General features: G+C 38.2%; 1 protein-coding gene across 5 annotated transcripts in view; it reads left to right on the top strand.

Moving 5' to 3' along the window:
* ARHGAP10 (Rho GTPase activating protein 10) overlaps positions 1 to 27041 on the top strand; it is a 159946-nt gene that overhangs the window by 44906 nt on the left and 87999 nt on the right. For 3 of the 5 annotated variants that reach the window (XR_006165645.1, XR_006165646.1, XM_042796384.1), the window contains exons 4-9: positions 12516 to 12587; positions 15914 to 16015; positions 19204 to 19314; positions 20758 to 20814; positions 21424 to 21528; positions 25402 to 25531. Coding sequence is in view for 3 of the 5 variants with exons in the window: in XM_042796384.1 (XP_042652318.1) it covers positions 12516 to 12587; positions 15914 to 16015; positions 19204 to 19314; positions 20758 to 20814; positions 21424 to 21528; positions 25402 to 25531 (577 nt within the window). In the remaining 2 variants the exon portion in view is untranslated. The remainder of the gene's footprint in view (positions 1 to 12515; positions 12588 to 15913; positions 16016 to 19203; positions 19315 to 20757; positions 20815 to 21423; positions 21529 to 25401; positions 25532 to 27041) is intronic. The other 2 variants (XM_042796386.1, XM_042796385.1) reach the window with 2 other exon arrangements.

Here is a 27041-nt window from a genome sequence, read left to right as displayed (position 1 = left end):
TTGAGTTGCTCTGTTGTGTAGGAGGGAGTGTTCTTCCTTCATGTGCCTGTGATTGCTTAGGGTTTTAGTGTAATACAGGCCACGTTGGCTTCACACAGACTATGGGCTGAGCATTCTACCATACACCTTGCAGTCTTGATTTCCTAAGTTGTCCAGAAGATGGGGGGGTTCCTTTCTGGATGGTACCATGGTGGTTCTCTGCAGTTTCATGCCCAGCTTTTGTTTCAGAGTGGGGATTCATAGAGCAGATGATGTGCATCCTATTTTCTTCTGAGTGTGGTCAGACCCTGCATCTAGGAAACGCTCTTAGATCTGCCTAGGTAGCAGTTTTGTTCCTCAGTATTTGCCATGTGATTATATGTCTTCATCTTCCTGGAAGTCAGTGACCACTTGGCATCGCTGAGAGGAAACGGCAACTAATCTGTGTTCAGTGCCTCTTTCTGCCAGAAGCAGTGTCTGCAGCGTAGGAGTGTGTAGATAAGTGGGAAAAGAACTTGTGAACCATTTTTATTTTAACATCTCTTTCTCTCTGGCAGTCCTGAGCCCAGTAATAGTCATGGTTCCTTGAGTGTGCCGTGTTATGTCCTGGCATGTTGTTTTGATCTGGAACCACATTTGGGTCAAATTTAGTGTCTTTGTGGTTCCTTGCACGTTCCTACATAGTAGAGACAATTTTCAGTATCCTGAGTTGTTTTGCCAAATTGTAGGGTTTTCCTCAAGTAAGTTGGAATGCTTCTTTTTGTTTTTCGTGATTCTGAAGTATAGTCTTTACTTTACTTTTTCATGCCATCCATAGCTGTGTTTTATTTTAAGTTGCATACATCTGTTTAGTGAAAGTTTTTGGGAAGTTTTACAATGAAAAATACTTTACAACCTATGACGTTATTTTCCACTCTATTTTGGTATCAGGTTTTTGAGAGATGTCAGCTTCAGGGCTTCAGAATTACGTGACATGTTTCAGTGACTGTACCAATAGATCTTCGGCAGCAGTAGATTACCAACACAGTAGGCTGTGCAGAATCCAGAGCTGTCTGTCTGCAGTAAAACACTTCTGTTTTTTCAGACTGAATGTCACAAACCAGTGTTACTTATTTTTTGGTATGATGCCCGTGCTTACACAGAACGCATTAGCACACTAAAAGCTAATTAATATCACTTTCTTGATAAGAGAAGGATGAAATGCAGTATTTGTGAGAACAGTGACAGTTTGATGAAAAACTGGGGAGTATAAAATATTGTGGGGCAAATATTTAATTCCAAATAGAAACAGAATATATTATCTGAGTTACAAGATTTGTGGCCTTTTCATGGCATCTGTAGTCTAGCAAATATTATGTATCATTTCTAGAGTGAGTTAATATAACAGTGGCCATACTCTCCTGAGAAAATGGTTGTGTGGTGAGTGGTAAAGATAATTTTTGGTCACTGCTCTGCTCTGATTTTTTTTTTTTTTTTTTTTTTTTGCTTCTCAATGGCTGTTTTAGCAGTGACATGAGTTCTAAGGATGCTCCCATGGAGAACATTAGGGCATGTTGCACTCACAGATGTTTGGAATCAGATCAGGGATCCATAGACTTTTCACTAAGATGCAAAGCATATAGCAGGAGTTTTTTCAAAAGTGTTCAGTCTTCTTTAAGCATGTTCTTTATTGAGCATTTTTCTCCCATACCACTTTAAAGATGACCAGAAGATTTCTGACTGCTTTGTTTCAGTGTAGAATTGCAGACAGATTTCAGTCACATAAAGTAAAATTCAAGAAATTAATAATTATAGAATTGAGGACATTTCAGATATTGCTGTGCATTTTAATTTTTAGATATTTGAGGAGAGTTCTTTTTTTCACAACCATATTGTAAATGACACAAATTTGCATTTCAGATACATTCTAAGCTGAAATTAATTACTCATCACCTACACTTTTCACGGTTTTCTGAAATTACTGCTTGTGGTAAATCCAGAGTCCATAAAAATTTCTATTAGTGTTTACCATAAATTTACTTGTTCGGTTATAATTTTCCGGTGGATATTTATTTGGTGGATATTTAATAATTTCGGTCAAACGTTGGAGTCTTGTACTTTGTGCTTTTACTATTTCTCCCATCTCCTTCAAAGGCTGCAGAAATTATATCCCAGCTGTCAAAGGATTTAGTTGATTCTGAAAAGGGGAGTTGGCATTAATCCAAACATTTAACCAAAACTAATACGGAGTGGCTGATACAAATACAAATCACGTTTTTCCGTAGCACCATAGCGTGGTGACATTCCCCAGGTCAGATAAAAAATAGGTTGCTTTGTCCCTGTGAATGTTCTGGAACTTATTTTTGTGTTAAGGTCAAGTGGAGTCATAAGACGTTCTGCTCTTTGACATTACAAAAGTGTTGTGGAAGGGATGAAAGGGAACTTCATAAGGCGAGCAGGAAAAGGTTGGAGATGAACAAGCACCAAGGTGGCGATGCTAAGGTGCTCGGTCCTGCCGCCCAGCCATCCCTCTGCTTGTCAGGGAGAGCACCAAACCTCCCTCCCAGCCCCAGTTCTCCTGACAGCAGAAGCAGGTTTGGTTCTTGTGCTGGGCTCAGAACATCAGGCTTTGCTGGCTGCCCTCCTTTAGGCTGCAGTGCTGAGCAGCGCAGGGCTTCCTGATAGGTACTGATCCCCTGTGGTTGTTACCCCTTTCCTCCTTCACCTGCCTTCTTACCACCTTCATACCTCCCTTCCTCCATCCCAGTCTTCTCCCAAATGAGCAGCCTGCCCCTAATTAGTCTTTCCCGTTGATTCCAGTCTTGCTAATTCAAAACCAAATTTGATAGCGCTTGTACTCCTCCCTCAGTAATCTCAGTGGTGCGGTCACCCCGATGTGCTAGCCGTGCTTACTTCCCCTCCCAGGACGTCCCCAGTCCTGCCCTTTTGCAGCTTCTGCAGTTCTCACATAACTCTCCCTTAACCGCTCAGGAAGCCCGGTCAGCCCTCCGGGCACTGTCTGTAACTTTTCTCAGGTCTCTCTGTTGCCGGCTGTGTCCAGCAACCCCTCGGGCCCTGCCTAGCCGTGTCTCATGCCCTCTTTGGTGAGCTTACTCCCCTGCCAGGACCCAGGGAGTTGGTTGCATTTGCCTACAGCCCTGCCAGAGGTGGGACTGGGTGTCAGGGTCATACCTGGATGATCCTTGATAAGCGCTGATCTAACCTATTCTTGAAAAAGTTCCAGGGAGAGGGATTTTCTCTAGTTTTACTCCAATGTTTATTCTGTTTTTTCACCTGAAATCCATCCTAAGTCTCCTTTACTGCAATTTAAGCTGGGAACTTTTTTTACAGTAGTCATGGAGTGAAACTGACCACTTCTCCTTCAGAGGAGTATTTTCACTGTTACCCTTTCAAAGTGGTGTTTTACATCTAAATTTTTCCTTAATCAATTTAATTACACTGAATTTAGACCATCTCCCTTTTTGTCAAAATTATTTTTAATCCTGCTTTCTGAAAGCAGTGACATTTTCTTTTGGTTTTATGTTACTCCACATTTATATTAGTGTGGTGGAGTTATTGGTAAGTCACTCATAAATTGCTACTAAAAATTGGAGCAGGCAGGAGACTTGGCTGTTGTTTCCTATATGGTGCTTGAAATGTTCTCTTAGCTGAACAGGTCTTTTTCTGGGTAGTTTTGCAACCAGGATGTTGTTTTCTCATTCTTCCTGTGGTTTCTTTGTCGAGACCAGACTGGCACCTTTACTTTTGAGAATGTATGTGCATTAGCATCTGAGACTTCATTGAGGAGATCAGCTACTGTGCTGATCTCAAAAAGGAAACTAGATACTGTTCTTAACAAATCCAAAGTAGCTTTTAAATTTCTATAGTGTGTTCCAGGACCTCAGAGTATGAGTTGCTACATCTGGTCTGTAACTTTCTCAGTTCCTGCTTTCTCCTCCACTTCTTGCTTTGAAGTTGCTGTTGTGTTGGCTCTTCAGCCATCCCCTGGGACCTTGCTGCCTCACCCTCTTAGCTCACTTTGCTGAGTTCCTAAACTACTCTAAAGCAAAGCCCCTTCTGACTCAACAATTGATTCTTCGATTGCATAATGTAGGAATACATCTAATTGTTCTTAGGAAATCCTTACTCTCTTTATACTCTCTTTAACATCAGTTTTTTTTCCCCACTTTGTTAGATGATTTGCTATAATTGAGATTTTTTTTTTACCTCTGAATATTATTAAAATCTGTTGTTGTCTTACAGTCAATTGTTGATTTGTTTTACCTCTCCAGTTAAATAATGGTTTTATAGCTAGCTTCCTCTCTGTTTTCTGAAATATATATGAGAAACCCCTTTTCTTTAGGGTTTACTTTGACTCTTGCCAAATAAAATGTGTTTTTTGCCTTAGTCTTTCTAACTGTATCCCTAAGTACCTGTGTGTTTCCTTTTTACTCCATCGCATTTCTCTTCCTATATGATTTCTGATACAATTATAATCACATTACTATGATTCCTGTCATTTCCCAAGGCGATATAAACTTGCTGTTTTACTTTGATATGGTCTCTTCTGTTCCTGCAGCAGTTTTGGCACAGTTCTATTCCTCTGGATATCTTTGGAGGAAAGACGCTACATAGTAGTTTTTTAACTTAAGTTTATTGGGGAAAAAAAAAGAAAAAAAGGATAGTTGTTGTTATGCCGTAGGTATCTTTGCAGTCCTGGCCTCTCTAAATTCTTTTTTACATTCTCAGTTAGTCTTACCAGGTTGTCAGAATCAAATTCAAAATAGCATCTCTCTGAAAAGCAGAATTATTCCCAGCACATATCAGGAACATGAGAATCTGTTTCTCTATGCATTTTAAAAGGAATATCTCAATGAAGTCACTGTTTTATTATTTCTTCCTCCTCTTCTTTCTCTTAAAAGAAAAAAAAAAAAGGGGGTGGGCGAGAGGTTTCCCAAACTAAAAAAAAAGTTATTTAGGTTCAAAGGCATACACTCAACAGGTTAAAGGTAGAATTTAAATAATCTGTGCAAATATGTACACATACTTATTTATACTTACCTCTTATGATGAAGTATTTAAGTGCATGAGTACTTACATTACAGGTTAAGTGCTCATTTAACACATAGCATTCATTGATAGTTTACTATCACCTTTTGTTCAGTGACTTTGTATTTAGTTTACACTAGCTTACTCTGATGTGAAGATGGTAGTATTAAATTTTCTCAGCTTTTCTTTGGTCCTTTGCACTTGGGTATTTAAGGATTCATAAATCTTAATTGATCATCACAGTAATCTGAAGAAATCTGTGTGAAGGAGCAATCGGTTTACTCACTGATTTAATATCCAGTAGTTTTGGATATAAGATACATTCAAGATCTGCTCAATAAGAGTTCAAGGCATTATGTAGTATGCTGTATGTTCAGATACTTTTAAGTCCACTGACAGCATAGGCTACTAAGTGTATCTGCCAAAACAGTGGAAAATACATAAGTGGTGACTACTTCTAAAAAATTAGGCATATTGAACATCTCAGATGCAGAGATAGAGGCACAGATAAAACGGAATTTCTCAGAAACAGCATTTCTTAGTCATGGGACTTGGAGCCTTTTCTTCCTTGTGCAAATTGTCCAATTTAATAAAACATTTTCTGGTTTTAGAAACAGGCAGAACAATTGCTGCTGTATCTCCTTGCCCAGGCTTCATTTTTCCTCTGTGTGGCATGAGGCCAGATGGCAATCATATAAATTTCAGAATATGGAACACGAATGCAGAACTATGACTACATCAGGCACATCTCTCTCTGTTTTGGTGATTCCTGACATTGAAATTTGATTTATTTGTTTATTTTTTAATATTCTATGCCATCTTCTGAAATTTTGTGAGTTACATGTGAACTTGTACATATTAATCTATAAAATAAAGATGACTTTTCTGTACAATAAAAAAAAAAGTTACAAAGCCAGTTCTGGGTGCATTCTTCCCACCGCAGTGAATATGGTTGAAAAGTTCTGTTACCACTAGCTTCCTCTTCCAGATAACTTTGTGGTCTCACATACATCAACATAACCCACTAGAGAATTTTCATTCTGTTATTTCATCAATGGGAAATGTTTGGAATTCGCATTGTAAAACTGTCACCAGTTTGGATTTTGCTGGTTGTTAATAACACCACTGTTTCTTGTGGAGGACAGCGCTGACCATAATCGACCAGTTCATTCTTGACTGAACACTGAAGCTGTTGTTCGCTGTTGGATTCCTTGCCTTTCAGTGGCATCTTTTTGCTCAGCGATGAGCTTTGCCATGCATGAAGAAAATGGGCATTATGCTATTTCTTTTCCTGAGCAGCCTTTTCACTTTGTCAAGGTCTTTGTACAACCACTGATTTCAAAGCATGGACTGAAAGTGTTTCTCTGGTTGCATGAGAACCAGACTGATGCTCTGGCCTGTCACGCTGCTCAGGTCTTGCGTATTGCGTTTGCTAAGGGAAGGTCTTTCTTTGGAATAGTTATCCACAGCTTTCCTCCACTTCAGATGGGGAAAAGCTGATTTGTTGCTCTTTGTGAAACTCCGTCCCTCTCTCTCTTTCTTTTACTGTTTCAGTTTATGGCTTTGTAGTGTTTTTCTCTTATTCATGGAATGTGTTTCATAAGAATAAAGTTATTCCAAAGCCAGGACTATTAAATAGCTTTAAATAAGTAACCTTTAATAAAAAGCACCGTCTAATTGATTTCTCTTTTTTTTTAAAAATGAAAGAATTTATTGTTTGCTTATAATATCAATTTAATTTTTGAGGCAAGCAGTTTCATGGCAGGTGAATCAATACAAACAATCTTTCAGAGCAGAGCACAGCATAGCAGATGGGCCATAGGAGGCATTTTTAGCTGTCTGTCCCTTAGATCAGGCATAAACTTTGACTGAATGGGAAATAACCTAGACTAGAAGGGGGGACTCGGAGTCCTGCTATTATATTTGCTGTAAGCCAAGACTCCTGTTTTTAAAAGACCTAGAAAGTGCAGAGCATGGGAATCTGTCTCTATTGTGGCTAGTGGGGCAGTGGACCAGTGGTCTAAGAAATTCAACTTGGGACAATTTGAGAAAACTTCATTGTCTTATCAAACCCTAGGGCTAGTTTTCTGAAACACCTAAGAAGGTGATTTGTTTCATTACACGTGCCTCCTTGCATCTCAAAAGCATACAAAATAGATTGCCTCTAAGACAAGTATGCAGATATATCTGCTTGCCTGAGTCTTTTGTTACCACATGGCTTCCTCCACAGCAGATGACCTTCACTTCCTTTTTGAACTTCTGCACATGTGCAGACACACAAGTATCAATGTGCTATGAGACCCCTTTCACAATCCTTTCGTCTGTAGATTCCAGTCCTTCTAAAAAACAAAAAACTCTACCACCCATGTTTGTAGTCCTAATGTGTGGGTGAGGGCCTTTCATTATTTAAGATTTTAAAGCTCCAGGGAAAGCTTTAGAGCAGTGAAAAAATCTAGATGCTTTTGCAAGAAGAAAGCTTGCATCTGAAAACAGACGAGTTTTGGGTGTGGGTTGTGCTGACTGCAATCAGTGTTCCAGTTAAATACAAAACTGGTGCTGAGAAATGGTTAGAGAGAGATATGCCATTTATCTACAGGCACGCTGGCGTGGAAGCTGGCTGTGCAACTAACTGGGAGCACATTCGTGTAAAAGCAAATCATGTTCTCACGGGAAAAGAAAGAATAGAGATTAAGGTTTCACAAGTAACATCTGATGTCTTCAGTAGTGGAATTGTGTCTGCGAAGTTCTATAATACAGTTTCAGGCATAGATCTTAATGCTTTGAGAAATTTCAGTATGTGAATGAGGAAAGGCTTTTTGAAGGAAACCCCCTATTTTTACACATTTCCTCCTCCCCCAACATTGGAAGTATCAGAATCAACTTTTTTACTAGGGTGAACATTGTCATTTTTTAGGAAAAACACAGAAGAGCTATAGCCTCTGTAAGCAGAAGTGCAACTGTAGGTAGTAAATTTCTTTGTTAGAAAGTAAATTTGTTTAGCAGCATTGCTAACTACTTTGTTACTGAATCACTGTGAGGTATGTCTTCCTTTCTGTGTTTTCTGTTGCATTCAGCAGGGCAAAACTTCCTACGCAGATCTAGTTTCATTGACCCTTGCTCAGTTTCATGAGCTCTAACCAGTGGCCTCTGTCCTTGCGTTGTTGAGGGGAGAAACAATCCTGCCCCTGTCTGCAAATAAATCTCTCCAGTCGCTGCACTGGGAAACTTAAAACCCTCTTTTCTGTTTGGCATCTAATCTGCATTCCAGTTCCTGGGATGAGAATTGGGATCTTGGTTCTCTTGTGTCGCTGTGCAGCCTGCAGCAAGGTGTATGTTTATGGCTGCTTCTTTTTCAGTAAACCTGTCTTGTATGGGAGAATGCTCAGATTCAGAACAGAGCAGAGTCGGCATACGTATTCATCTCATCACCAGAGTTGTTGATGAACAATGTCTAATTTCCAGTTCTTCCACTAAAAGCTGAAGTCTAAGGACATTTTTAGGATGAAAGCTGGGAGGCCACTGCTGTATTCGTCTAATAAGCAAAATAAACTTTGATTATTGGTCTAGCCTTCTGAGCCATAGGGGCTGGACTGAGCTTTTGGGACAGCTCTAGTGGGTTGAAACTCTTTAACAGCCCACGCAAGCAGCCTTCCTCCTGCGCAGGACAAGCCGAGGTGTGCCTGCAAGGGAAGTGGGAATTTAGAGAGACTGCTCCAGCCTAATGCAGGATGGTGAAGAAGTGTGAGGAGCGTTGGATGCTGGTGGATGGTGCTGTCTGTCAGGTTACAGTGCATAGGAGGAGGTGTTGGGGGAAGCAGTTTCTTCCTAAGCAGCTATACTCCTACCTTCTCGGAAGAAGTGACAGGCTAAACGGAGTCATCTTATGGACTGGCAGGTTACCTGCTGGATCTTTTTGATTTGACTGATGAAGTAGTAAACAGCTGTAAACACACTTGTTAATGGATTTAGCCTTTGTGGGCTGCTCTAGGGAATCTTGGTTTGAGCCCCTTTATCTACAACTTGTACTTGTTTATTTTGAAGAATATGGAGCTGGAAAAGTCAGGCTGATCACCGTTCTGTACAGCTTCTCTGCCTGAGCAGAGAAGGTAACTTTGTAGCTTTTCTTGGAAATTTTATATTTTAACATGGTCTTAGTTCTTAAGGAAGGTGCAAGTGATAATGACAAATATTATTTAAGGGATCCTTAGCTTATTTCTTTATATTGGCACAATTTTACCTTTTTTTTTTTTTTTTTTAATGGGTGTTTACTGATCTGTTATACATGGTTTAAAAAAATAAAATAAAAAAAAATGTTATTTTGAGTTCCTAAGTTATAAATAAAGTTAACAATGAATGGCGGTGTAAATAATGTTTTCATTTTGTAAGTAAGTACACATATTTTTGTAGTTTTTCATGACAAGCACTGGATTCTAAGTATTGGAAAACAGTGTGAATGCCTCCCTATTTAATCTACTATTTTGCATGTTTTAATTATGAATTTCATTTTTATTTCTGCTAGTTAGAAGAATAGCTCTATAAATCACTGTTAGATTTACCAGTCGTGTCACAATTGACTGTTTCTGTTTATACACATATAAATTCATGTACGTGATCATTTCAGGGAGGAGGAAGTATTCCTCTTACATTTTTATATATGGGCCTGGCATGATGCTCCATGAGAATGACCGAAGATCTACAAAATCCCACTTTAAGAAATGCTCAAACCCTGTTCTTTAATCCAGATACAGAAAGCAAAGGGTGTGACAAATCATAAGTACCCGTATGGCAGGCAAAATTGTTCTGGAGAGGCATCTATTAACAAAAGTTCAAGTTCTGCAAAAGGAGAAATGTCTTTTTTGGAAGGAGGGGAGACTTTTTTTTCTTTTAATGAAAGACTTACTGGCATATCATACCACTGGCAGCAGTGGAATCTGTTTGTTGGCAGTCGCTGAGGGAACATCCCATTTTGATTTAAAGATTATTTTCTGCTTCAAACAAATTCCTGTAGTGGTTCCCATGGTTAATGCTGCACAGGAGTGTAGCAGACCAAGTGATTTGCAGCCAGCCCTGCTGGTTTATAAACCACAGCCTTTTCTGTGTGTGTGGTTTTTGGGTTGGGTGTTTTTTGTTTCTTCTTTCTCTGTTAAATCAAGGTGCTATGGTTTTCTTTGACTCAGACTTCAGGTTCAGTATACATTCACTGCCTGTTGATCTTATATTTCACTTTTTTCATGCAAAAGTTCAGACAACTAATAAGCAACTTGTTAGATGTTTGTTTTTAATATTTTGACCATTTAAGTGCTCAGTTGCTTCCTTTAAATGCTTTTAGGTGATTCCACTCAACTGGTGCTCTCTCCTTCTGGCAGCTAGCATCACCCTGGGTTTTGCTCTGAGGAGGCCTCATAGCTTTCTCCCCCACTTTGCCAGTATTGAGGAAACTGGCAGAACCAATTTAAACTTCTTGAAGTTTTCTGGAGTAGGACTATTCTGTGATTTCCGTGAGCAATTTTCCACTCTGACTTATGAGAATTCTTGCAGTCAGCAAGGAGAGATCCTTTAGTCCTCAGGGGCTTCTGCTATGTCCCAGTAAACTATTTCCGGTGCTTGATTCCATTATAAATCCAAATTACTGTTTCCTTTCAGCCCCTAAGAATTTTCAGGGATGTTTTGGGGGCCTGACGAAATTTGACAAGCCTGAATATCCTTAAAAACTGTCCTGGAGACTCCTGGTAACTGCTTGAGTAGTTCCTAGAGCCACAGTTCACGTCCTGTTTGGGGCATTTGCCGTGGCTCTCTTTTGGTGGGAGTGGAAGCAGCTCAGGGAACAAATGGTTCTCCAGCCACCAAGAGCATTCCTAAAGCCTTGGGATAAACTCTTCGGGATATCTCCTTGCTGGGTTGGAGACATGGCAGAAGTTGCTCTGTCCCCCCACCCTCCAGCTTGACACAGGGGCCTCCTGTGTCGTGGTTAGCCCGGTGCTGCTGTAAGCTTTTGAAAGACAGGATTGTGAGGTTTTCTTTTTCCATTGCTCCCACCAGGGGTGCACCAAAGGGTGCTTTAAGAGTTTTTGGCAGAATCAGGAAATGGATGCAGAAAGAACAAGTTTGGGCCCCAAGAACACGTGCTCTGAAGTTAGGAAATATCTGCTGTATGAATGACGGCACGACACGCAGTTTGGCCCAGACTTGCCAGATATTTGGGTTTCCAGTTGACTACATAGGTTAGCATGCTGCCGTGGCTGTTTAAAAACCTGGATCGATCTGGTTAAGGTGAATTGGCAGGATGACTCCCACAGGAATCCCTGCATGGCTCCAGGGGTGGGTGGGAGCAGACAGCCCAGTTCAGATTTGTTGTGCTAGATCTCTAATACATCCCTCTTGTGCGTTATGGTAAGAGCTCTTCAGAAGTGTTCCAGAAGGCTGGTTTAAGCCTGTAATGTTTTATCTGAAGCTTTTCACGCTTTGGGGGTGGAATGTGGGGAGAGAGACAGCCTTCTGTTGTATCTGAGGTGGGCTTCCAGCGGGATCTGCCTGGGCTCCTGGCAGTTCAGCCCCGTGGCTGTGCTAAGCCTGGTCCGCGACAGACCAAAAGGGTCCCACCTGCTCCTCCACACCTCCAACCAACACTCCTGTCATCTTCTCCGTGTTGCTGTTGAAATCAAGAAGTTCCAACTTTTGCTGAAATTTCAAACATTTTAAAAGTTTTGAGTCTTTTTTTTTTTTTGCCCCAAATCCAACCACTCTCCTTCTCTGGTGACATTTCATGTGAACTGGAAACTGTGTTTGCTGGCCAGATCTAGTAAGCTACAGTTTTATGGTTTATAATGACATACTGTGTCCTTTTTCTTTCTCTTTAGTATGACTATGAGGATGTTTATCATAAGTGCACTGGTGGATGCTCACCCTGTCAACTTAAACCTCTTGTTTCTTGACTTTGAGCATCCTGATTTTATAACTTACGTTAATGTAAGGTTTTCTTAATGTACTTAAATGTAAATATTTTGACATCTATATATATCAATACCTAATGAATTTCACTGTGTTAAAAGATTATTATTTGTTACTCAGTAGCCTATTCTGCATTTGTTTGTAGTGTTTCTTGTTGCAGAAATTTTTGTGTCCCCAAATAAAAAAAAATTGTCCAGTGTCTTATTCTGGTGTTCAGTCATTGAGGCCATCAACCTGATCTACGGGACTGGCACAAATAAAGCAGTTGCAGTTTGGCTGCAGCCTGTAAATTTCTGAAATTTCTGCATTTGTTTTATAGATGATTTTTCCTGACAGTGGATTGAAATAAGGGATAGAAATTTTGAAAGCTTGAATGAACCCAGAGATGTGATTTTTTGGGGGGTTAGGATTTACGACTCCTAACTGGCATGCTTCTCCTTTATTTTACCTCAGAGCTGGCTTGCTTTTTTCTTTTTATTGCTGATACTAAGTAACTTGTCAGTCTGGCTACAGAAACCTAAACCATGCTTTTTTTTTTTTTTTTTTTTTTTTTTTTTTAGGCCCTCAGTGTTACTGAAACTCTGATCAAACCTTTGGAAAGATTTAGGAAAGAGCAGCTAGGAGCTGTAAAGGTTTGTCCCTTGTTGCCTTTATGATAAGTTTGTTTAATTTCTCTACTTGGATAGCATTACAGTAATGACATGTATTTGGCAGAGAGATACTGTTGTTTATATTTCATGTATTCACACTTTTTTTTTTTTTTCCTACTTTGAGAACTTGCTTCAGAAACAAATGGAAAGTATGTTTCAAGAAGAGAAGAATGTGTCTTTTCCGTTCCTTCTCTCCTCCCCCTCTCTTATCTCTTGTGGCTAGAATAGGAGCAATCCTTCTAACAGCTTGCCCCGCTTCCTCATAGATAACCCTGTTCTCTTTTGTATTTGCTTGCAGTTGCACGGTCAAAGGCTGAAAAAATATTAACTCCATCATTCATATGCTTTTAACAGCATTTTTCCAACCTGCTAAGTGAAAATTGCCTTTACTTGATTTTTTTGTTTTGTTTTGAGTAAGTAACTCATTGCCTTTGTATGAGTGGAAAAAAATAGGGATGGAGAGGCTAAAGACAAGATCTCATTCCAAGTATTTTTTTTGGTGAAATTGTTCAGTAATTTCTAAGATTGTCACTCTGTTGTGTATATTAAAAAAAAAAAAAAAAAAGGCAAAGTAAACTTAATTTATTAAATACAGACTAGCTTTGGATAAAAGTAATAAGGGCAAATCTGACTTCTTTCTACCTTCCTTCTTTCAGTGAGAAATATAAATGCTTATTCAAAAGAAAAAGCTGCCACCACCACCAAAAAAAACCAAACCAAAACAAAACACCCCAACCCCAAACCTAGCTATTTAATGCAGTTTCACAGTTTTCTGTTCCAAAACTCAATTAATAAATTTTTAAGCTACCACTCTGCAGATGTTTTATTTTATAATTTCATGCCTTCATCAGCAGGGATATTTAATAGCTAAGATAATGTTTCAGTTACAAGAGCACTATACATTTTGGCTTTAGCAGGAATGATTAACATATTCTGCATATGATTTCACTGTTCGTGAATGGAAAATGCTCTGTTGATCATAAATCATTACAGTTCAGTACTACAATGAGCTTTGTGTAAATTTATGGACTTCTAAGAAGTATATCAGACGTCCTAACCAACATACAATAAAAACTTGGTTTGTAATATCAGGAGTCCTTCAAGGAATAAGGGAGTTCGTTCTAAATGTAACCTATTGTCATAGAAGCAGCTGTAATTAATGGAGTATTTCAATGGTATTTTTGGTCTTAAAGAACATTGTAATTTTGGGGCCAGGAAGTCCTAATACTTTAAATTATCTCATGATCTTCACTCATTTACTAGTTAAAATTCTGTCGCTGATGTTTCTAACATGACAAGTTACATTCACACAGTCTACATCTCACATTTTGTTTGAATGGATGTTTCTTCCCTTGTGTCCTTGAATACTGTGTCTGTGAAGCTGAAGCTCGTATTGGCCATTTTGTTGGACAGAATTCTCAGCGACCTTAAATAGAACAGTTTTGCATAATTGTGTAACATTCAAATAAAAATCCTCTAAAAATATTTAACTCCAAATATTCTTAACTGAACTGGAAATACAGTGCTGCTTAGCTCAGAAAACCAAGTTATGGCATCTAGGAGTGAAATATATCTGGGACATTGTATAGCATTCGCTTTAGGAAAAATTTACACTCTACCATTACAAAATAAAAGTTGTATCTGCTGCCTCAGATTTTCCTGTATCTGTCCTGGTTTGGGCTGGAATATCCCCTGTTGATATAATGGTCTGATTTAGGCTTAACGAGAAAAAGCTTAGCTCCATAGTGCTGGAAACTGAGACCCTTACTGAATTATCCCTTAGTACAAGGTATTGCTGCTCTTGTCCCAGACTGTATGGGTAAAGGTTCTGACTTTGCCTATTTAGAAGGCAGTAGCGCTCTTTTCTTTTCTGGCAGCACTCAGATGTTGATCAGCTCAGTGGAAATTTTGCTAATGTAAACACAAAGATTCTCCCCTCTCTCTTTCTTCCTAATTTCCCATATGCTAATACGTTATCTCTAATCACACTAATACCATATGCATATTTTAATGTTTCTCAGGTGGTAGGGAATACTGTGTCTGCTGCTTTTTTTAAAGGAAGTTCTTAGACTCATAATGGAGAAAAGGCTAGCATTTTGGGCAAAAACCCTTGCTGAGAAGCAATCCTAAACAGCTTAGATCCCCTCTTGAATAGAATGCCATCTTCAGAATCCAGTTGTTTGGAGAACAAAGTAGTGTATCACTTTATATATAGTATTATTAAAAATGAAAGGTAAAGAGAAAAAAAAATGAGCATGTCTGCACAGTCTAACCAGTAAGTTGGGTAGAATACATTTAAATGAAATTCCAAATTGATACACGATGGAAAAATATTTTAATCGAACTGCTATATTTCTGATGAGTAAATCTATCAGTTCTTGAATATATAATTAAATACTTTATTTTACGTATTTCAGATTATGTTCAACTGCTATTAATTAAATACTTACTTTAGATTATTTTCAACTGCAATTAATTATACTAAAAATAGCTTCAAAACTGGTTGGTTGGTTTCATCAATACTGATTTCTCATCTTAACACACAGTTGGGGAACTAGAACTGAGGAAACTAAAGGGTTGTTTTACAACGTCTTCTACTAAATTGGATCCAAGAACTCAGATTTCATAGGGGCACTTAATGGCTGTCCCTCTTCCAATTCATTGCTTTTGATGGTCAGAGAAATGGATTTGCACATGCAAATGATATTCATATGTGTCTGTGAGAGTTTCTCTTTTGCTGGCATGATTTTTTGTTTTATGGAAATTTTCCTGTATTTTAAAAACTCTTTTTTTTTTTTTTCTTTTTTTTTTTATGGGCACAACAGCAGTCTGGTAGGAGCAGGAATTCAGCACAGAGGTCTTTGTATGGCTTTAAAATCAGGAAATCTTATGGAAAATGGAGTTGTATTTGCTTTGGGTTTTGAACTGTGGAACTGTTGGAACTTTTCCCCTGTCAATTATAGAAAGTTATTTTCTTCAGTGAAACTGCTATTTCCCTTGAAGTCATCTGTTCAAAAATAAGATGGTGTGGATGATCCCTGAAAATAATGAAAAATGCAATAAATCAATAAGGGGTTTTTTTGGTCTTTTTTAACTTAGAAGATATAACCATTCATGTGGTAAGCTTCAGCATATTGATGCAAAGCCTTTAAATTAATTTTAAAAATGAGTTGGAAGCATACTTTTCCTTAGTTATTGGAGCTATGATAGTTTCTCTTTGTTTCTGATTAAGTAGATTTTTAATAGAAGGAAGAACAAGGCTTTTCATTTTCATGTATAAGTGAGTGTTACTTTGTTTCTGTGTCTAGGAGGAAAAGAAGAAGTTTGATAAAGAGACAGAGAAAAACTACAGTTTATTAGAAAAGCATTTGAATTTATCAGCTAAGAAGAAAGAGCTACAATTACAAGAGGTATTGTTGCCTTTTTTTTAATGCAAGCTAAAGGCTTTTTAGTAGGTAAATATATTTTATGCAAATGCAGAATCAGGATTCATAGTGGTAGAATAAAAATTTCTGTCAACTGGAAAGACTGGTGACAAAAGCAGTATTTCCTGAACTTAGTGGTGTACCACTACCATTTTCTGAATTGGTTTTAGTTGGTGTGTGTATGAAGCACTGAACATCATGTTAATTTTTTATATAGTTAAGGGAATAGCAAAGTGCAAATACATTGTGAAAAAGTGTATTTCTTACAAGGCTTTACCATATAAGTAATTTATATTGCATTATATGTATTGACTAAATGTCTTGTGTTAATGCTTAATGCAAAATACAGCAAAACTCGTATTCTTGAAGGCAGTGTTTTTGTGCTGTGTTTTTTTTTTTTTTTTTTTTTTTTTTTTTCTTTCTTTCTCAGGTTTGGTTTTGCATATCTGTTTTTTTCAAATAATGCTATAAAAAAGTTTGACAATTTATAACTTAAAACCAGATCCATTTTGCCTGTCATTCCTTCTGTCCCTGTGGGTTTATTATCATTATCCTTATTTGTAATAGCCTTTATTCCAGGAGCAACAGCAAATAGTACATGAGAAGAGAGCAGAGGAATCTTGTAGAGACTTGCTGTAGGCAGAAGGATTTTTTTTCAGGGAAATAGAATTATGTCAGAGTTATTACTGCTTAGTCTATTGATACCTTGTATCGTTAAACACTTAATGTTTTCCTCAGAGGTAACTGTTCTACCTGCTCTCTACCCCACTGCAAATAATCTATGCCATTTTTCATAAAAAATGGTTAATTTAACTGACAAGTTAGCTAGCAATTTAAGAACTCTAACTGATCTTGAGTTTTATTAGGATGTTACTTCTCCATGCTGTATTTGGAACATAGGCCCTCACATGCATAAACAGTGTCTTTTGGCGAGTTGAGTTGTCCTGGTGAAGTTAATGGGCGTTGCTCATGTGTCAGGACCTGTGCTTTCATCAAACTGATCAGCTGCCAAAGAACTTCACGCAGAAATGAAAGAGTATTAATTATGATTTCTTACTTGATGATATTGAGAACCATATTTCAAAGTCTGAAATGAGACCTGACCTCAATGGAAAAATACAAAATGCCTGCAAGAGGCATTTTGAAGCTGTACCAAATACAGTCTGAAGTTTTAAAGCATGTGTGAAAACTAGAATGAGCAAATAGAATTGTTTTAAATGTCTTTCAAAGTTTCATGAACCAAAAATTCTGGAATTCTTCAGTCATGTGCTTTCATTTGTGCATTTGATTTTGGAGTACAAATGTGTGAGCAATTAAAAAAAAGACTAGCAGCATATTGTCAGTGTAAATAGGTAAAATTTTCTTACGCAAGCTTAGAAAATAGGTATATATAATTGTACGGGAGCTTCCTAATTTAGTATTATACATGGCTAGTTGTCTCAGTTTCTCACTGGAGTAAATAAGGGATGCAGGTATAAATATGACTAAAATTTGTTGCAAAACATGCCACGTTGTGGAGCGTGTCTTACATTGACCTAGTCTTTGACTCTCTTAGTGGAAGGGTACTCCTGAAATTTCACCGAGCCATGGTGTGTGTGTTATTTCACTATTTCTTTGACACTACACAAAGTACAGTGCAAGAGAGTGAACTTGCTGGGTGCACGGGGAAGCTCATGCCACAGAAAACTGAGGAGAGAAGTGATAATTTATTTACAGGGGAATTAAGAGGAATTGATAAAATGGATGTGTTGGGTATTGTATTCTTGGGGGGAGGGAGGGAAGGCAACCAAAACAATAAAAAAACAAAAACCAAAGAACTGAGATAGAAATGGGTGTATGTGGGGCTTTGGTGTATATAGTGCAGTCTTACTATCAATTAGCCAGATGTCCTAGTAGAACCACTTAGTCTTTTTCTGTGGCTACCCTTCAGTACATGTATGTATCATTAGAAGCTTTGCTTCCAACTTAAACAATTCCTGTGTTGCATGTTTTATAGAATGCATCACAATGGCTTGGCATTTTGAAACCTGTTTTCTTACTGATGTGCATATCAGTGCTTTATTTTTTTAATAGCATTTGTTGTTATGCCCCTTTAACTGCTGACAGGTTTCTAGCACAGAGCAGCAAAGCAAAGCCTGTCTTAAGGCAAAACTGTCTTAAAGCTAATTTGATTTATCCTCTTAAAGCATAGCAGTCACTGTTCTGCCTGAAGGATGTAGTCTCAGTATTTAAGAGAGAGTGTATGATAGGAAGTCTTGTCCTTTCACCTAACCCTTTCTCCATTCCCTTTTGTAATTTAGTGTAGAAACATGTGATATTATCAGATGGGCAAAGACTAAATGTTAATCGCTTGGATAATCCCTTTGTAGCCTTTCTTTAATGTATTTTAATAAAGGTTTCTGTTATACAGTTCTTGAAGTTTTATAGTTTAATAAGGGCACACGTACTTTAAATAGTAACTTAATGAAACAATACATATATGTTAGAAAGTTAAATATTTATGAACAGATGAATAGCAGCTGAAATATAACTGTTCACCCTGAAGATGGTGATGGCATTTCAGCAAAGCTGAGCTGCAGTTTTAAATATTTGCTCCATGGAATCTTGTGAAGAGTCTTACCAATAAGTGACCTTTTTTTATTGCTTTCTTGCCAGTCAGAGTGAGCACAGGTGTGGAATGGGTACAAGAGCGTTCTGTCTATTTTATAGCAGTTATCTGGGTTATAGAGTAAAGCTTATAGTACCAGCAATGTGGATTTCAGCAATAACATTTTCTTCCTTAGTTTGACTGGAGAGATGATTTCTCCTTTTTCTAGTGGAAGACTCTGCTAGCCCCCTCTCTGTTTGAGCAGGCACCTTTTCAGTGCTCTTAAAGCAGTGCACAAGTACCTGCTCTGATGTATTTGTCTTGGATTCCATAAAAAGGAAGCTTGAAGAGGTGTTATTGGAATGTTTCTAAAAATTTAGCTTCATGATTCAAAATAACATGTTATCTAGTAAAAGGGAATTGCTGCTGCCATTTAAAAGTAAATGAATTAGCTGTGTTGTAAAGCCATAAATTCCAGTCTGGAGAAAATTATCTTATTGCTTGCCACTTGTATGCTATATGTGTGTCATTTTGAAGTTCTCTGCAAAATGTCTTTGAAACTTCATTAGCTGTGTTCTGTGTGCAGGCAGATAACCAAGTGGAGCAGAATAGAAAACACTTCTATGAGCTGTCCCTCGAGTATGTATGCAGGTTGCAAGAGATACAGGAGCGGAAGAAGTTTGAGTGCGTGGAACCTGTAAGTACCAGTGAATTCAGCCTACCCTGCAATTCGTAAGGGATGGAGAAGGAATGCAGTTGGACAAAAGCCAAGCAGCTCTGTTTTCTGGGAAAACATATGTAGTTGTGTGACTTAACAGCATTTAAAGCACTCTTGCAACTTCTGTGCAAATTCCTAGTACAGATACACTTAGCCAGGTATCTCAAATCTTACCTCGGTAATTACAATTGGTTTGGATCCATTGATGTAGATTTTCAGAAAATGTGTGAAACCTTGTGCTGTGCTGCAAACCCCTTGATTTATGGTGTAATTTAGAAAAGAGGATTCAAGATGATGATGTTGGGATCAGACTTTTTGCATTTGTGTATTGCTTTTTTTTTTTTTTTTTTTTTTTTCCCCACTGAAATGTTATTCCTGACTAATGGAAGGAATTTCATTTTCAATATAAAAGTTGCACTCAGAGGCTTGTTAATGAAGGAGTGCAGATATAAATTAAGAGGGTGCTGCTGGTTAGAAAGCTCATTATCAGGTAGTCTGATATGTTTGATTTCAGTTGCAATTGAATCTGTTCAGAAATCAAGGGATTCCACTGAATTTCAGTGAAAATCATACGTGTATTGACCAGACTTACTTAAATCTCTGAAAAGAGCTTATTCTAAAATTTACTGAAATATGTGTTAGATGTGTAGTATAAATGCTACTTTATGAAACGAGAACAGTAAGTATGATACTGAGTTCAAGAGCGGATGGATTGTAGAAGTGACTTCCATTCCCTTCCACTCTGAAGTCTGTGTTTTTGGGCTGAGTCTGTCCTTTTATTCGACACAATTATTTTAATGTAATAATGAAAAAAGTTCCAAATGACCCTAATCAAACTAGTTGGTCATTATGGACTTAGTGAGAGTTGAAAATTTTAATTTTTCCTTATTCCTGTGTGAAAAAATTGCTAAAACCCTTAAGTGGAAATAAATTACTTTGAATATATTAGTATTGTTCAAGGAATGGGAAAATGTTGTGAAAAATGGTTGTGTGGGATTTTTTTTGTTGTTGGTGTGTTTTGTTTGGTTTTGTTTTGCCTTCTTTCTAGTTTTTAATACCTTTTTAAAAATTCTAAATAGTTTTGGATTCAATTCTTGTGTTTGAAACTGTTTGAAGTTTCCTCAGAGCCAGCCGAGAGTAATGAATCTTCAAATGATTTTTTTGAAACACGTCCTTTTCTCTTTTCTGGAAGCTCCCTCTGAATGGGGCTGAACTTCATGTTGCTCAGTTTATATTTGAAGTTTACACTAGCATAGTAAACTGAAATTATTTAGTACCAAATTCTTGTCCCCTTTCCCCTTCATAATACTTTATGCGTTTTGCATTTTTGCAAATGATTTATTTGCATATGACTTCAGACTGCATTAAACACGTTCTTTATTTTTTTATCTATTTTTGTATATTTGTTCTCTTTATTAAAAGAGTTGTTCTTCCCTGTGTCATTCGCTTCTTTCCAACAACCTGAACCAAACAGGAAAGGTAGACAGTACTGCACCTCACCCTGTTTTTGATATAGTGTAACTCCTTCATTCTTTTAAATTGAAACACTAAAGTCAAAACTGCAATGTGGATCATTTGCCTTGTTCTAATAGAGGGTCAGATCTGCATACAAAAAGCAGTGATGGGTAGAGTTACTGGAGGGAAAGCTTCCTTCTTTGAACAAACCAGTTGACTCTATGAAAGTCATCTCAACACTGTTATTAGCAGGGAGGGGAACGACCAGGGAAGTGGTGACTACAAGAGTGATCATTGACCTCCTTGAGCACAAATATTTATTCGAGACATTGTTGGTATCAGATCAGCTGTAGGAAAACGGAAAGTTTAGGAGATGGGCAATATACATTGCCTATGGTCAAATTTGAAGTAGGGTTCATTTGTGCATTTCCAGAGACAGGACTACCCGAAAGTCTCCGTATATGTAGCTGATCATTTGGATCTAAATAGTTATTCATCAGTTGTAGGCACTCGTGAAAATTTGTTTGAAAATAATCATTTGTCATCTCTGGTCTTTCCAAAGAAGGCTATGTGCAGCAATCATATTCTGGTAAATGGAGTTTTTCATTCTAACGTCTTTTGTTTGTATTTCAGGTGCTATCATTTTTTCAGGGTTTGTTCACTTTCTACCATCAGGGATATGAACTTGCTAAAGACTTCAATCATTACAAAATGGCCCTGCAGATAAATATACAAAATGTAAGTTGAAATTAATAGCTATGCCTTTTCTAATTTTTCGAGTGAAATTGCACACTTAAGTTCCTGTAATGCCGTATCTGTATTGCCAATACGTTCCTGGGTGTTAGTGCATTGCCTGTGAACTTTGGGGATATAGTGCCATCTCCTGGCTAACCAACCACATCACTGAACAATTCCTCGCTAATTCCAGTGAGTTCTTAATTTTTAATACTCCTCTAAAAAATAAACACCAAGTAAAAGACCCCCACTCCTTTTTTCATTTTTTTTTTATAGAGACATGACACAAGGATTATCATGAAAGATTTTTAAAACCAAATTAAGTCTGTTAAAATGCCTGCAACACTGGAGAATTCAGAGAACGGGTAATGAAATGCCAAGGTTCTCATTGTTTTAGGTATGTTTGAAATTGAGTATGTGGTGGTCATGTCTGAGGGTGATTGCTTGATAGCGCTATATTATCCACAAGTAAGAAAAGGAAAAAAACAACATCAGGGCTTACCAGCATTTTTTTGGACGTCTCTGCCAGCAGTGTGACTTGGAGTTTCTGTTTGTCTTGAAGCAGCCTTTTCAGGCAAGAACACCCCTGTTGATATGGGGTGCAGAGCTGTATAAGGAGACTTGGTGTTAGCACCCGTGGTGTATTTGACAAAATGATGTTTTCCTTCAAGGGTAGGCTAACTGGGGCCCACCGCTAGTTGTACTCTTGCACCAAATTGCTCAGTGTGATCTGCTCAGGACTGGGAGAGCAGGAAACAAGGTGGCAGGCTGAGCGACGGGAATGACAGAGTCACTAGTCGGATGGTGTGTTTGCTTCCTTGAGATTTGTTGAAGAATAAAACTCACCCAGAGCAACTTGGATGTGCCAGAGGGGCCTGTTGGTAGGGAACAAACCATGTACCTTACTGCCAACAAGCAGTTCAAGATGGTGCATCTGCTTTGTTGACCTCTAAGGGCACCTGGAATTAAGACACAGAAACTGCTTCTCGGAGGTTGCAGTTTATTTTTAGAAATGGCTTAACTAGCTGGCAGTAGCAGGGAGGCGGGAAGGCGGAAGAGAGGATTATGGTGGTTGTAATACATAGTGACATGATTTGTGTGTCATGATACCATTCCTTTAATTTTCTTCCCATATGTTAAAGTCTCAGGTTTCCTCTTGAGCTGTTATTTGGTTTGGGTAGGGCAGCTGAGTAGTGGTAACTTCATAAGCAGACTTCCATGGCAGAAGTCAGTGCTTTTGGAGGAAATTTGAGGACAGACTTGCTTCTGTGTGCTTAGCTTAACAGCATAAGGAGCAGTGTGGAGCTGCAGTGGGTTGAGGGGAGCTGATGCAAGACGAGCAAGAAATTAAACTTGAGAGGGAAGCTGTGATACAGTTTTGAAGAGCTGGATTTCAGATTACAGATGGGAAGGAGGCAGTGAAGTGGTCTTAAGAACTGATGAGCAATAAGAAAGCAAGCTAATCTCAACAGCTGCATTTTCAATTGACTGAATGGTATTATCGTGTGCCCCAGGAAATCCAAAAGAGATGGAGCATTACAGTTCAAGTTTTATGAATAGATAGAAAGAATGACCTGGATTTCAAAAAGCTGTAGAGAGAAAGGAGGCAAGACTTAATAACTATCTGAGGTAAGAGGAGAATAGAAGGAAATGTTTGAAAAGATCATGAGAGGACACGACACGCTCTCCACTGTGTTGAAGATGAACAAAACATCCCAAAGGAAGAATGAACCAGGGCTTGGCTGTGGTACAGCTGAGCTGCTGGCAGAACATTGGATTGAGATGTTATAAACTGAAAGGTACAAGATTCAGTACAGACAGCCTAGCTGGATATGGAGAGTGATTTGAGAGTTGCCAGTGTAGCTGAAATAATTGCATTCCCTTCCATTCAGGTTGTCTTTACTTTGAGAATTATGCTGTGGATTTCCTCCCCAGACCCTGCCTTCCCCTCACTCGTCCCCCAAAATGAAAGGTAAACCAAAAACCAACCCATCCTTGTAGTCCAAGCTCCAGTTAGCTGATTCTTCCAGCAGTCTTATTCTCTTGCAAAAATCCTGTGTCTCCAACTAGATCCCCCAGACTCCCAGGATTTTTCTCTTGTTATCTCAGTTCTGTGCCCTACCCCATACAAGGACCCTTGCAGCCCTGACCATGTTTCTCCTGCCCTGCAAGCAAACCTGGCCTTTCCTGGGAAGAGGAGGCATAGCCACGCTGGTGCAGCGGCTGTCGTCGATTCCTGGTTAAGCTCATCTTTGTCACAGCACAGAGGGAGGTGGAAATTGTCTTGAGGTTTCTGGAACCTGTCGTGTTCCGTCCCACCATTCCAGGGGTGCATTTCACATGCTCAGATTTGTGATCAGCTAAGACAAAGATCCTGGCAGGATCATTTAAAGCATCTGACCTTGGAGTGATCAGTGTTCAGTCAGGAAGGTTTAGGTATGAGCAGTCTGTTGCTGTCAGGTTTTTTGCCTTTGTCCTGAGTACAGAGTATATTTTTTTAATACAGCTCTTCTAGGAGATTATGAAAAGGAGCTTAGAAAATTGTTTGGAGCCTTGGAAATGAGTTTATGTGTAGGGTCTAACTCCAAAATTGGCAAGCAGATGTGACCTGAAATTGAGATTATGGATATGGGGAGGGTTCAAAGCAGTTGTTTTGCCTGGAGGTAAGAAGGCAGTTGTTCTTAGTTATCACCTGAAGAATACCTGCCACTTTCCTCTAGAAAACATATGGTCGTGGGTGGCTGCTGTGGCCAGCCTGCATGGACTGTGTTTGTGCCTAGGAATAAACTCCTTCCATGCATAAATCTGGAATTTGCATGTACAGATGGACAGTCAGGAGCATAGTGTTAACTGTCTGTGTACGAGAATGGATACTTGTTTTTATTCGTGATATATTTATTAGTGTATACTTGTCGTGGGGAAAAAAATAAAATAGGTGAGGCAGCATTTTCAGAAAAATACAGGTGCTCTCAAAAAGCAACAAGACACATAAGCATGTATCTGGAAGTATGTGCTTTCCTCAAAACACATTTACTAATGGGGGAAAATACCAGCCTGGAATTTAAATGTATGTTTTCAGTTTGTGCAATTTGGGCAAGCAAGTATGTGGAGAAAACTGTGTCTTTCCGTGATTCTTTTGGTTTTGTTATTTGCTTCTTGGCCAATTGCCAGTATTTTTCAGACCAAACCAAAGAGTTTCTTGTGTCCGGTGCGAGCTGCTCTGTTGTTTTGTGTAGTCCTATTGTATAATTTGTGTATGGTATGATTACTTTCTCAATATTTTTACTAATGGTCTAATAAATATTTCTCTTGTGTCTGCTTGCAAACTTTGGAATGAGTGACATTAAGGAATAATAATTAACTGGACTTTGGTGTGGTTTTTGGTTTTTTTCATGCTTCTGTTTGTAATCAAAACATTTGGCATGTGTATAGTCTCACCACGTATACATTGTTGGTGACCTTCTTTTCAAAAAAAAAATCCTCTTTTTCCTGACAACTAGTAAGAATCTCATGAATTAAGCAAACATCTGTAGTAATATTTTTCTGAGGAAACTTGAATATTCAAATCCAAAGTAATTTTGCACTCATTATTTCACTTCTTTCTGAACAGATCAGCTCATTGTTTTAGAAATATACTCTGGCAATCTTTGTGTGCTTTCCACAGCTAAAACAGCTAATATCTAAACCACACTTAAATTTTGAAGAATATCAGAAAAATTGAAGAGTAAACATAACAGGAAATTGTGCACTGACCATCCTAAAATGGCCTGAATCATTATCTCATTTTATAAATAATTATTATAACTCCTGTCTGCCAGGAAGAGTAAGTCTTTCTTCCAGTCTCTCTACTAATGGGTTTTTGCTGTCTCATTTTAGACACGAAATCGTTTTGAAGGAACAAGGTCAGAGGTAGAGGAGCTTATGAACAAGATCAGAAGAAATCCTCAGGAACATAAGAGAGCAAATCACTTCACAATGGAAGGCTATCTCTATGTACAGGAAAAAAGTAAGGTGTATTTTTTGTATTCCTATAGTGTCCATATTGTGCAAACGAGCAAGGCTTATTTCTACAGGCAAAATGAAGGTGCAAAGTATTTACAGTTTATTAAACACAGTCATCTGAGTAGAAGTTCAAAGTCTCTAATGGCAGTGTTACTGTGGCTCATAAAAAGAACATGGTGCTGAAAGTGTGATAGTTCTTAGCAAAGGTGACTGAATTCAGGGAAGTTTTATTTGACCAAAAGATGTATTTCATGTTATTTTTTTATCCTTTACTAATGGTCTCCCCTAGAACTGTCAAATATTTGTTGTCAGACAACAATGTGAGTTGTCAAATTAGCCTCTGAAAATTGGGTTAATTTAGTATGATGAAAGTGACTGTCATTTTCTTGGTTCAGTGATATGCTTTCATTAAATAACTGTGATCATAGGGTCAGGTAAAGCAGGATATATGCCTAGGTAGCTAGTGTTGAGAAGCTTGCTGTGAAGGAGCATGTCACATAAATCAAGTTGCCAGTACTTTGAACAATTATAAATCTTTCTCAGTGTAGTAAAAAAGCCAAATAAGATGAAGAGCTCTTACTGCTGAAGGAATGACCACAAAGTAGTTTGGCTTTTTTTTTTTTCCCCCCCATTTTTTTTTTTTTTGTTTTGGGTGGGGGTGTTGTTTTGTTTTTTAGAAACCATTTCACATAAATCATATTTTTTGGATGTGTGCCCTTATAGAAAACTTGTTTGCTTATTCTGATGAGAGATTTTATTTTTATTATATTTAGTTGATTGCTGTTTAAGTAAAGACTTCTGCAAAATGTTTCACAAATTGAAGACTGAACAATATTCTTGGTGGAAATATTGGTATTAGAGTGTTGAGAAACAAGTTTTAAGAGAACTAGCAGTAAATAAGAAAAATCATTACTCTGTGAGATCAGTAATTCACCGGTCTTTGTCATTGTGTGCTTTAGAGTAGGCTGAAAAGATTCAGAAGAGGTTGGTATGCCCGAGGCTGAGTTGGGGAGGAGCCGGGCAGTGAGACCTTCCAGGTTAGGAGCAGTGAAATCCTCTGTCAGCTTGAGCTGCTTGTGAAGGGCTTCCCTGGTACTCTGGGGCAGGGTCCTTCAAAAGAGAAGGCTCCTTTACAGGCATTTTTGTTTTTTTTTTTTTTTTTTTGTAAAAAGTGAGTTGCTAGAAGTGAGGTGATAGAGCGGGTCAGAATCCAAGTTTTAAGAGTTAAGGTTGTGGTACAAATCTTAATAATGCTGTATTCAGTAATCTGGGCTCTTAAAGTGTGTTCTATGTAGGGTGTGCACTGACGAATAGTTCGGAGTGAGTTCTGATGTCAGAAAATGTGATCAGACCTTTATCAGTAGATAATGTAGAGCTTGCAACACAGCTGCGTTAACGTGCAGTTATTTAGATTCAAGTTACCAGGTATAAATCTAGGTTTCTGTGTTCTTAGAGTAAGTTTCCAAGAGTTATTTATTTTATAGGGAAAAATTATTTTGTCTGTAGTAGTGAGA

Source organism: Tyto alba, unplaced genomic scaffold, assembly GCF_018691265.1.
Source record: "Tyto alba isolate M040663 unplaced genomic scaffold, T.alba_DEE_v4.0 Super-Scaffold_23, whole genome shotgun sequence".
In the NCBI taxonomy this organism is placed as follows: Eukaryota; Metazoa; Chordata; class Aves; order Strigiformes; family Tytonidae; genus Tyto; species Tyto alba.
This window is presented reverse-complemented; position numbering and strand designations above follow the sequence as displayed.